General features: G+C 40.1%; 1 protein-coding gene across 2 annotated transcripts in view; it reads right to left on the reverse strand.

The window, feature by feature from the left end:
• MYO10 (myosin X) overlaps positions 1 to 12,554 on the reverse strand; it is a 163,742-nt gene that overhangs the window by 90,872 nt on the left and 60,316 nt on the right. For both annotated transcript variants that reach the window (XM_066992486.1, XM_066992487.1), the window contains exon 3: positions 4,429 to 4,587. In XM_066992486.1, coding sequence (XP_066848587.1) covers positions 4,429 to 4,587 — 159 coding nt within the window. The remainder of the gene's footprint in view (positions 1 to 4,428; positions 4,588 to 12,554) is intronic.

The following is a 12,554-nucleotide window of genomic DNA, read 5'->3' on the forward strand; positions in this document are numbered from 1 at the left end:
GCAGTCCTAATTTGAAAGCAAGCAAAAATAGGCTATGTTCTCTCACCATCCTGGCCACCACTCAGCTGCTGTACAAGCAGGAGGCACCTCTCCCTGCTCCAAGAGGCCTCTGGCTGCTGGGCCCAGCGCACCCCTCTGGGCACACGGACACGATTCTGGCCTAAACAAAATGTCACCTGTCAAAGAAGTGCCACTTCAGAGGTCTTACTAAGCTACTTCAGAGCTTAATTCAACAAGAAAAAACAAAGAAAAGTGCTTTGGAACTTGTTTGTTGCCTGAACACGGGCAAAAGAGGGTTGATTTGGCACTGGAAACCCTGTAGGGAAGTGCATGATGCGTACTGCAGTTATTTTCAGTCCTCCTCTGCCTCAGCAAAAGCTCTTCTCTACTCCTCTGTCCTGCTCTTCTGAAATTCACTTGTCTGCACCAGCACCTAACCACTGGCCACAGAGACAAGGGAACAGCAGCTCCTCCCGCAACCAGTTTGAACACTGTAATTTGTGTGTCCCATACTACAGTTCGCTCATGATGCGGTTTACAGTGTCTTCTCCAAGACTAAGCCAGTCTCCTCCATGATGTGTATTTAACTAAAAGTAAACCCGAATCAACAGCTTTGGGAACAAGCCTTCTTTGAACGGCAACAAGAACGGCTGCCGCAGCACTTCCCCTCTCCACATCATGTGCCCATTGCTGGCTTGGCTTCAGAAGCAATGAAATCCCTCACTCGCCTTCACAAAAGGCTCCATTTTCCAGTGTGGGCACCTTCCAGTTTTAGCACTGGTGTTTGTCTTTCTATATTTTTCCACACACCAACCTGGCATGCAAGCTAATCTGAGAATTCAAACACAGGTGTTAAACCTTGTCAGAAAGCTGGACCTCCCATGTCAAGCTGTTCTTGTTAAGCAAAATGGGGAAGGGAGTAGCAACAAGAACCCCTCCCGCATCCCATCACTGGGACCTTTCCTGCCCCTTTCCAGTGGCAGCCCAGAACCAAGCTCTTCGATAAAAGTAGCATTAATCAAGAAACATGAAAAAAATACCAGACAGGAGCTGGCTTTGAGGAATCTAGCAACGGCATGTACAGCCCATGCTTTTCACATACTAAAAAGGGAAAGCATGCACTTTTTTCTCCTACAGAAATACAAACAGAAAGTATCACAATTAGATGTTGACAGATTTGATGCTGATACAAAAAGATGGTTGCATATGGATCAGAACAAATTTTGTCATTCATCTCACTAACAATATAGATTCAGGTAGGTGCCTCAGCTCATTAAGTACAGTGCCAGGCATCATTTACGCTACGAACACAGTCTGTATGTCAAATCAACACACCCAACCCCCCCCCCCCCCCCCCCCCCCCCCCAAAAGGAAGAAATACATAAAATCCTATGCTGACCTTTATAGCTGGAGTTGTTAACAGCAGCAAAGAAAGTCTCTGACATGTTTGACAATCTTTGGCATCTACTGCAAATATCTTTTATAGTATTAATTAGGAAATAGAGAGAAGTTTAGGAATAAGGGTATGATTAAGTGAGATGGAGAAACAAAAATGTTATTAAGTAAAGGAAAAGTAAACTGAACTCAAACATCTGAAGATATTTATTGAAGTGCTCATTGCTGGATAAACACTTCATCAAATACAAACACACAACTTAACAGGGGAAGACTTGCATAAATATGTCTTCCTGGGAAAGCAACTGTTTAAATTTCTCTTAAATTGTTTCTTCTGTATTTCTAAAGTTATATATACTTTACACCACAATTTAGTATATTTCACTTCATACCATTTTTTTTCCAGTTTGTGAGAAAAAGCAAGCACCCAAACTCATATCCTAATTAAGTGCATTCTTCATTTTGTGTACAAAGGCGCTTCCCAGTCTTATTGCCACAAAAAAAAAAAAAAAGAAAAAAAGAAAAATCTGCTAAACTCAAGAACCACACTAATATGTTTGTAATACTGCAAGCAAAGAACTCAGAGAAAGCTAAAAAGTACATTTCCACTCAGGAGGTGGGCAAGGAGGTGAGCAGAGCTGAAGTAAACAGGGACACAATGACAAACAATGACAAGCATCTGTAATCTAAAAGCCAGGACATGGCAATTTTCTTTTGCTTTTTTATTCAGCAATGGAGAGAAGTATTCCACGTGGATGACTAGCCCCTCAACTCAAAGTGCAGTGGGGCACATGCCCTCCTGATTTATCCCTACTGCACAAAGGACAGATACAACCAAGGTGCTGACAGAAGACTCACTGTGCGCACTACACTGACAAAGCTTTTACTAGCCACAGCAGAGGACTTTTGGGAGGGAATAAAAGAGGCACCTGTATAATCTGGCAAGTTTTTTGTTCCTGCCACAAACTCCAATGGGTTTCACTGTCCTGTACAAGAACTGGTCTAGTCCCAAAAAAGAATGACCAAGAGATTCATTTCTTCAGCTGCAAGTATGTGTTTAACAGAGGTAAAGTCACCTTTCAGTCTCTCTTACTCTCTTTAAAAAAAATAAAACATACATCAAATTATCGTTAAACAGCTCACTACAGGTAAGAGATTCTGGCTTGGAAAGACACTGTTTGTTTTGCAGTTTCATCTGACAATATCTCCTCTTAAAACACACATGCATACACCTATAAAGTTTTCAGAAAGTGCAAGCTATTTAATCTGCTTTTCTCAGGGATTCTGTTCCTGGAAGCCTGTCCTGCTAATGCATTGCCATTGGCATAGCAAGAGTGGGATACCAATGAGGAGAGAGAAGACGATTCTCATTCTCATCCCTGGTTACATATACCAGACAACAGAGACTCTTACATTTGCGTTTCAAAACACACTTTTTTTTTTGTTCCAATCACCTTTATTCAATTAGTTTTCAGGTGAGTTGCATCAAAAAAGTAGAATTAGCAAAACTGAAAGGACCATGGGTATTCAGCAGCAACTGAAGATCTGTCATCGCTAACAGCGCACAAACCTGTTTGTCTAGAAATCTACACTACACTGAGTACCAAGTATCGAAATATCCTAAACTTGCCTTGACAAGCTAGGAAATAAACTAAGACGTGTCTTCAGAACAAAGATATTCTTCGCCTCTTCAAGAAATCACCTCCTTTACTCACACTCTGTAAAAGGGGGAAAGGTTGACATCCACGTCCCACATGAGTACATGTAGTTGCTCAGGAATCTTTTTTTTTTTTTTTTTTTTTGACTTGCACCAAGTGTTAACATCTAATCTAATAATATCAGTGGAAAACTAAACTCTTACCAAGTTCCTGCACATGCAATTGCTCGCATATGCTGCTTATTTTTTGTTTACTGTTTTTTTCTATAAAGCAAAATAGTTCATTTGGTTCTAGAAAAAAATATAATAAAGACTTTTGTAAAGAGAACCACCTCAACATTTAGGTTTCTAACTGTCACTTAGGATTCTCAAGCCCCTTTAAGGTAAATTACAAAGGACATAATTTCCTTGTACCCTTTCTTGCTTTTTATTATAAAGAAATTTCTAAGTACAGGGAAATCCTTACATTAAGGCATATTCACATTTCAAAAAATAAAGAAGCCAAACTTAATAGATGAATCTTGGAATAAAGCATGTATATGGCCAAATCAAAGGTCTATAAAGATTATCCAAACAAGAATTATTTATGTTCTGTAAGTATTATTGAAAACAACAACAACCTCCACCACCCAACAACTGAAAAATGGCATTTCATAACCTGTAACAGCAATCCCTGTACCTCTCTCACATTAAGTGTAGTACCAGATTCAGGAAATATTAATACCTATTCAGACCAAGACTAATAAACATATTTAAGAGATGGTAAATCTAATCACAAAAAAAAATTAATTACAGAGCTGAGAAGAAGAATTCTGTGTAGACTAACTCCTACTTTTTGAGACTTCTAAACAGCTGCCTGTTCTCACACACACCAAACTCTATCTGTATTTAATAGCACAGGTCCTCTACTTTAACGGTACAGTCCTCAGGATCTTAATACCTTCCCCCTTCTATTGTAATAAAAAGGGCTATGGTGGTCAGAACTGAATCTTGGATCTCCAATAGGCATTCACAGTCTAAAGGCTGCGACATCACTTCCAGTGATGTACACAGCATATACACGTGGAGCAGAGAGGCTAAAGGAGAAGAGAAAAAACAAGAATCCCCTGCACAACCCTGTCAATGGAAGTGTACAGACATGCAGTCTAGCAGTTTTTGGAGGTTTGCGATAGATTGCCTTGCCAGCCCTGAGCTGCCTTCTCCTTCTACTGTTTTTGATAAGTCTCTAGACAAGGCATGCTTCAACTCCATGCATATACACAAAGAACTGGAGAACTTCACAACAGATATACCATAGAACAGAAAAACACACATAGCAGTTACACAGACAAAAACATTCCCTCGGGATATTTTTCTTAATTTTAGAAGAAACTTACATAGATTTTATCTTGCTGATATCGCTGGAATAAGTTATGCATAATAGAGCCTTCATGAAGATCTACTAGTGCTGCCATGTCTTCCACACTCTCTGCACTCGTCTGATGCATAGGTGTTACTTTTTGGTGTGTGATTGTGCTCTGTTTATAAGTGAATACCTGAAAGAGTAAAAAGAAATAATTATCAGAGAACACATTCAAAAATTCTTATCTGAGACAGGAGCTTTCATACCCGTTCATACTCTCTATCCAGTTCATAAGCATGCAGACTTGCAAAATATAATAGCCTGCCATTCATACCTTCTTCTAAGGCTTCTTTCATGATAATTAAAGCTTCAAATACATGCACAGGGGTCATATGAAAATATCGCTTACTGAAAATACACCGAGGACTAAAAGGTCTTTTCTGGGCAAATGGAATCTAGTTTTAGACAGATATATAAACCAAGCAAATAATCATTCCCCCAAAATCCAAGACTACCCCCCCCCGCAATCCCCCATTCCTTACAGTCAACTTAGCATACTCAAATTGCTGGGGGAAGAAAATTTTACACTGCAAAACAGCAAATAAAAGTTATGGACCAAACAGGCTATTGGTGTTTGTACGTTGCATCTGAAATTCACTTAATGCTTCCATGCAGTTTCAGGTCCTGATCAGGATGGCTATTGGGTTAGGTTATTCTTCCAAAAGTAATTAGCAAACTAAGTTCATCATGCAGCATATATTCCAAAATGAATGGATGGACCAATTTCTAAGTAATGCACTGTTATGATGAATTTCTAAAGCCTGCTCCAAATGGACAGTAAAAGCCCTAAAAAAGTCATAATTTAAGTAGAAGCGTTTTATGATAATTTTACAAAAGATAAATACCCTATCACAAGTATGCTCAGAAGATGTACATATCCCCAAACTAGTGAAACAAACTTTTATGAATACTGACATCATTAAAGATCATAAAACAATTGCTTAGGAATACAGCTTCCAGTTTCCTTTTAATTTACATCTTGGCAACTCATCCTTATAGACATATGTCTGCATCTCATAGCCAATGCTACTTTGGCAACACTAGTCCCTGCTAACCATTGCAATCTAAGAAAGTCAAGCACAGGGTTAATGCAAATATTTTAATAACGTGAAATACTAAAAAAAAAAAAAGACAAACCTTTCAAAATCCTTTGAAATAATATTTATAAAACTGACTGAAGGAGTGGAATAAGCAGCAGACCAGTTTTTCCTGAGCACCACAGGACTGCCCGTGCAGGCTGGGGATTACGCAGCAGCGTGGAAGAGAACAGTTCTGCTCATGAAAAGAAAACCCAAAGATTTTTCCAAATGCAAACATACGTATGCTCCTGCTAATGAAAGACTGGAACAAGGATAGCAATATCATCACAGAATGTCATTTAGGAAAAAAGATTCCTGCCACTCGCTGCTGCACGATTTTGTCTGTCTTGCTGAGACGTGAGAAAGACATTGAAGAAGCAACAGGAGGAACACAGAACAGACTTCACACTGAAGCTTTGTATAGGATAACCCACCAGCTGACTGCGGAGAATTGCCTGATGAAATCTGTTTATTAAGATCATATCCCAGCCTGAACGTACCATATGTTGGCACAGACCAAAGAACAGTTAGAGCTGTCATTCAGACTATGAGAAAGTATACTGGGGAAAGGCTGGGAGAAAAAAAAAAGACATAGGGAATGAATTTCTAACAGATGCTGGAAGGCAGCGTGAACAGCAATGGGACATATAAACCATGAGAAAAAGTTCTTTAAGATTCAGAGGATCCAAAACACAACCCCTATCTGCAGGCAAAGACGGACATCTAGAGATCTAAGAAGTATTTTGTGGTGAACAACTGTCAAGATGACAAGACAAGTATTTGTACGGGGCAGGTGTTGGCCAGGACAGAGAAAACAGCAACTTTTATATGATGCAGGGGCAGGCAGTTTAGATATCTACAAGACTGAACAAATTGTGAAGAGAATCAATTGACTGCAAAACTTTGGAGCTAAAAAAAAATGTTAGCAGTCTCAAGACTAACCATAAAGAGCAATTTGGAATTAGAGATAATTACTTTTCAAGAGTAACAAACTGCAGCTCCAAGTTGGAAGAACCATGGTGAAAAAACAAAGGTTATACTGCAGAACAAATAATATCTTAAAGCTGGAATACGGGGAGCGGGGGATTTAAGCAGAGCAAATCTGAGAAAAGTAAGCAACCTAACAGAGGCACATATCAGCACAGAATTAAATCAGAAAGATATACTCAGTAGGAGAACTGAAAACGAAAAGGGGATGGCATGTCCTGTGAGTGTAGGTCATGTGAACATGAAAAAGAAATAAGCATCATTTCTAGGAGGACAATATTCATGTTTGTGATTTCTATTCTTTGATATGTGATGCATAGGTTAATAGGGTATGCAGAGTACACCATTCATCACTAAGCAAAATCATTAACATAAGGAATTAATAAAAATGCACTAAGAAAAAACAACATGACAATTGACCTGTGAGTGGCAGAACTATTGATGGTGGTCTTTACAGATTCATCTTTGTCACTGAAAAACACTATTTTCTCTTGCTCAGCTTGGTCTTTCTCCTAGTTGCAGCTCTTCCACACATTGTCTTCTTGTTTGGATGAGGAAATGTCTCTGTGAGCTGACTCAGGTATTTTTTAACCCACTAGAAAACACGCTGGCTGGTCATAGTGGCTGTCACCCAGACCAGAAGGAACAAGGGTCTCTTCCCCACCGCTGCTGTATCCTAAAGATTTCCCAGCTCCACTGTAAAATTTCACCAAAGTCTAACAAGATCAGAGCCAGCAGACAAGGCAGCAATATCACATGCATAGACTTTATTTCCTTCAAAGGGGTTTTTGGTAGCCCTGCTGCTTGAGCCCTGAAAGGCCTGCTTTTTTTTTTCATCCTGACTCATGCCTTTATTACGATAAGTACGTGAAAAAGATGCCTTGAACTTTACCGTTACTAATTAAAAGGTCACATTGTGAAATATTACAGCAGATGAAATCCTCAGGAAATAGGAATTGAAAGCCACTCTACAGGGTCAGCATGCAGAAAAGGAAGATGACCAAGTAGGCTCCTGAACTTTACAAAAAGCACATTGGCAGAGCACGAGAGCATCCATCCTCAAGATCTTGCCAACATTTGTGGAAGGTCAAGTAAAGCATGCAGGAAACTTGGAATGAGATTTAAGACAAACCTAAATGAGAATTCAGCAAAAACTTCTTTCCTCTCAAGATATAAATGGACCAAGATAACAAACATGCTGAATACATGGAAAACTATAAATTAAACCGTAAGAGAGCATGGAAAATGAGAGCTCTCGAAGTTACCATGGAAGTGAAAATTAGAGGTTGAGATAGGAGGGAGCAGCGCAAAGAGCAGCAACAGAAGAAACAAACTCAAGAAATACAAGATGAAATAATGAATCCAGCTAAATAGTAAAGAGTATCTCAATGGGAAAGGAGAACAACACTTCACAGCTGCCCAACTGTCCTTACCATGCCTTACTACTGCTGTGATGAACACACCAAAAATGGACTCAAATGCTTTCAGGATGCCACCTGAAAACCCAAGGGACAAATGCTTCCAGGGCCCCAGGATGACACGGGAAAAAAAACAACACTGTAACAGGTGCTCCGGGGCTCTAAAATAACGTAAACTATAGCTATCACATGGCCAAATATTAACAGCTTGCTGAAAGGAGAACCACACCTGAGGGCTAGAGGAACACCATTTAGTATCAGCCTTGAAGAAGGTAAATGTGACTGAAAGAAAGTAATCACGTGCTGCCAAGTCAGGTTTCTTTCTCTAGAGAAAAAAAATAAAACAGATTGAATAGACAGTTGAGTACAAGAATATTTGTATGAACATTAAAAATATGGTCACGCTCAAAGTGTGAAAACAAAACACACCGGTCTAGTTTTGACAGCCTGTTTGAAAGCTTTGATGATATGTCCCCATGTCCTGATTCATGCCTGTTTAGAAATCACCAGGATTACTAGCTGAAATCTAATTTCTCCAGAACTGGGTAAAAATCATCAGCCTTGCTGTGACAGGGACATACCCAGAGTAGTGTCAAGGTCCACCTGCTCCACAACCATGCTACCTGTAGCACTTGCCAGATCTCTACAATGTCAGGCCCCACATACTGGGAGTGGGAATTGCACTCATACTTCCAAAATTATTACCCAGAGAACAAGAAGTAGGAAAACAAAAACAAACAAAAAAACTTGCTGTCTCACAATGAGAACATCAGCTAGAGAGAAGTCCTCAGAAGCACACAAACACTCGAAGACATGACTGCATCGTGCACACCAGAAAGATTTCTGCATTGCCCTCTGCAACACCATCCCGATCCCCCAGGCACCTTCTCATGCAGAAGACACCGGTATGACACTCTCTAACGCACTGTAGGAAGCCGGAGAACTTCCAACAGCACGCACCGAGACTAAAGGTAAGACTCTGCAGATGAGCCCTATGTGAAGGAGCTTTTGGCAGTTCAAGTCACGTGAAAAGTTGGCATAAGCCATTTCAGGACCATCTAGAGAGCTGACAGCTCACAAATCACATGTTAAGACACATAATGAAAATGATGACTTTATTAAATAAATACATAATTTTGCCTATTCATAAATACTGTACCCTACTCATAAATACTGCTGCATCAGCAATGCAATACTGTGTGCAAGCATTTATTAAGTAAGTTTGTATCTTCATATTTGGTTATTTTACATGAATATATTCTTTTAAATCTACCCATGAGCCTACTGGGGAATTACAGCAAATAAAGAAAAATAACACCAACAATGAGAAGTTTGAGGCACCTGATTGTAATTAAAATAAATTCACTGATGCTTTTAAAAGAGCAAGAAAACCATCATGAAGACCTTAACATTTGTCACTTCTTTATGTTAAAAAATACATTTGTATCCTGTGCAAGTAATCTAGCATGAGAAAAAAATTAGAAGTTTTTCCAGTATCCCACTGAAAGGGGACATCACAGAACAATATCTAATTAATTTTTTTTGCACTTGCAATCAGCCCTAAGCTCAAAATCTAATGAAAATCCTTTGTTAAAATGTAATTTAATTTGCAATACAATTTATTAACACCAGGAAAGAACGCCAGAGCAGGCTCTCACTGACAGGAGCACACATGGTTTCTCTCTCACTGTATCATTTCATGACATGATGCCAAGTGACAAAAATCCCTGCTTGAATAAGGTCATTAAGCAGTATCAAGGGATTTCACAACAGCTGAGTCAAGTAAATGTAGGATGATGCTGAACTAAGTGCTTAGGTAAGGCGCATCAAAAAACACACAATCACCATTTCTTGCAAAAGCTACAAGCTACACTCAGGCTTCCCAGTCTGTACAGTGCCAACACGCAATCAAATCTCTCAGGTTGTTTTTCACAAGGCACTGAGTGTTTATGATGATGCTGATGAACAATACTGGATGGGAGGAAGGCTGAAAGTCTGCTAAAAATTTCCTAATCAATAAATCGGTATTTAAGTTATGAGAGAATCTTCATCGTCTTAGAGAGATTTTTGTGAGATTTTTATTTCAAGGCAGAAATGAGCCTGTCTACACCTCGGAAGCCCTGACGCAAGCTAGATCATTTACAGAATCTGCTCTCTGAGAACAATGCAAGATCATCTACCGGAAAGTTTACGTACTGTGAGCATTTTGAAACAGCCTCTTTTACACAGTGACCTGAACCCTTATCCCTCCCAAACACAATTCCCAACCAATACAGGCTCAGTTCTCTCCCACCCTTCCCCAGAGTTATTTTCATTATTTTAAAAAATGAAAACATAGCTCAACTCTTCATGAAAATAAATAAATAAAAATAATGAAGGCTTTAACCTCCAAACGAACACAAGCAGCGTCACCACACCTGCTCCCCTGCCTGGCTGAGGATGCCGAGCTTTTGGCCCCGGCCCCACCAGCAGAGGAGCCTGATCCCTCCCAGCAGAAACAAGGGCGGCCTCGCACTGCGGTGAGAGCTGGCTCCTGAGTAACACCCAGTACTGATAACACAGGGCTCATCGGTGTCTACACAATATAGCACTTCGCTGTCACCTGCGTTGTTGCAATAAATCCAGAAGGGCTTTTTTTTTTTTTTTTTTGGTAAGGGTAATAGAATAGGAGCAACCAACCTACCTCTGCTGCCCTCTTCTAGGTTAAGAAAACTTTTGGTCATCCCAGAAGGTAAGACAGATATTTGTGCATGGAAAACAGAAATATCAAAGTCTAAAGTCTCAGTTTAAATTAAGTTGTTTGAATTCATGTAGCCAGAGGGATTAGGAAAAGTATAGGAGTTCTAAACATAAAATTCAGCAAGATGGGGAAAGTGAATGTGAAGAGGTATTGTACAGATGTAAGCCAGTTTCTCAGATGACAAACTGTAAAAAATACGAAACAACAAAACTTACACTGCCTATGACATTTGCAAATCAACTACTACAGTGTTTGGTCAGCCCACAGACAACGAAAAGAAAGTTAATTGTCACCTAAAACCAACAGACTTCCTCTTGTCATCCAGTGGGCTTGCCCGTGTCTGTTTTTTACGAGGTTAATCCCAACTGCCGTGGTGATGCCAGTGAAGATCCCCACGACTCAACAGAAACACCACTGGACTTGGCTCACACATTTAAGACAGCGGTGCCCTCCGTTTTCTACAGCATCTTTTTGCTCACAGTCACTGTACACAGAAACATCCACTTAAAAATATCAGCTTTTTTTCCTTTCTCTCCTGTTGGTCCTTACTGAGGATCATCATTTGTGTTTGCCTCGTGTTTAGAAGTTGAAAGAATGCAATAAATCTTGCAAGATCTCTCTATTATACATGACTCCAAGTAGAAACAAGAGGCCTTGAGCTCACATCAGAAACTGTGGAATGCAGCATTCCAGGGAGAAAAAAAAAAAAAAAAATCAGTAAAAGCCCAAGGATCCAGAGATTAAAAACAAAAATAAAAATCTAGTAGTTTACTTTTTTTTCCTGGAGTGATCTTCTGTCTAAGTGGATATTTTAAATAGAGGACAAGGAGGCTGTCTTATAAATCAAAAGCAATTTAAGATCAAATGCAAAGCAGATTAAAATCCAACGTTTTAAGTTCTATGGTTAGTATGACAACAATGTGACCCAAGTAATGCTTCTGTCCGATAATTTACTGTTTCTCTGTAACAGCTGACCTTAGACATCCATCCCATTGTCCCAAAACAATCTTTCAGGCAACAAGATGTACCATGGCCCAAGGCTTGCTTTGATGCAATATAATATAATCTTTTTCAAAAAAAAAAAAAAGCCACAATGAAGTTTATTATTTATTAAACAATGGAGGAAAATTAAGTAACTTTATGTAAGGCACTTACTGATGCCATGAAAAAAAATATTACCAACTAAACTGATATTGTTACTACTGTGACCAAAAGTGGCCTTTTCTACAGGCAAACATCCCATACACACACATCAATGAGAATCAGCTTCTTTTCCCACCCATTTTACTTAATTTCTCCCCACCTACACCGGGAATCACCCCAGTCCCCATCCTCCCTTCCAGTTAGACGGTAACCATGACCTTCAAGCCAAAATGGCTGGATGCCCACTCTGCACGTCACTGGATGTACCAAACTCAGTTCTTTATAATCCCCTAGTTTGCTTTTACCCCCTGCTCACCTCAGTTCCACAGCTTTTAGGATCAGTTCCTCCTCCTCAACTCAACTTCTTCCTAACCCTTCCCCCTCCATCTCCCTTCCATGCCATTTCCCAGACTTGCCTGGGCCACCTGGGACAGCAGCAGCCCCCCGGGGTTCACGTGCTGGCAGCCTGCCCCACTGTCTCTCCCCACCTCTCCCACTAACCTCTGCCAGCTACAGCGCCAGCTTGTATCACCTTCCCTGAACAGCACTGCTATTGAACCTTCGGTATTTTCACAAAAGCGACCTTTGTTGCTTCTCAACTTCAACAGCGTGGAGAAGCTCCCTGTCAGGCGGGCGAGCCCAGCCAGCACCACAGCAGAGCTCAGCAAACCTGCTAAATCACACCTCTTTGTTCTTTCCCTACACATTGACCAACGTCAATAAGCTTGTCTGA

Source organism: Anser cygnoides, chromosome 2 (assembly GCF_040182565.1).
Source record: "Anser cygnoides isolate HZ-2024a breed goose chromosome 2, Taihu_goose_T2T_genome, whole genome shotgun sequence".
Taxonomy (NCBI): Eukaryota; Metazoa; Chordata; class Aves; order Anseriformes; family Anatidae; genus Anser; species Anser cygnoides.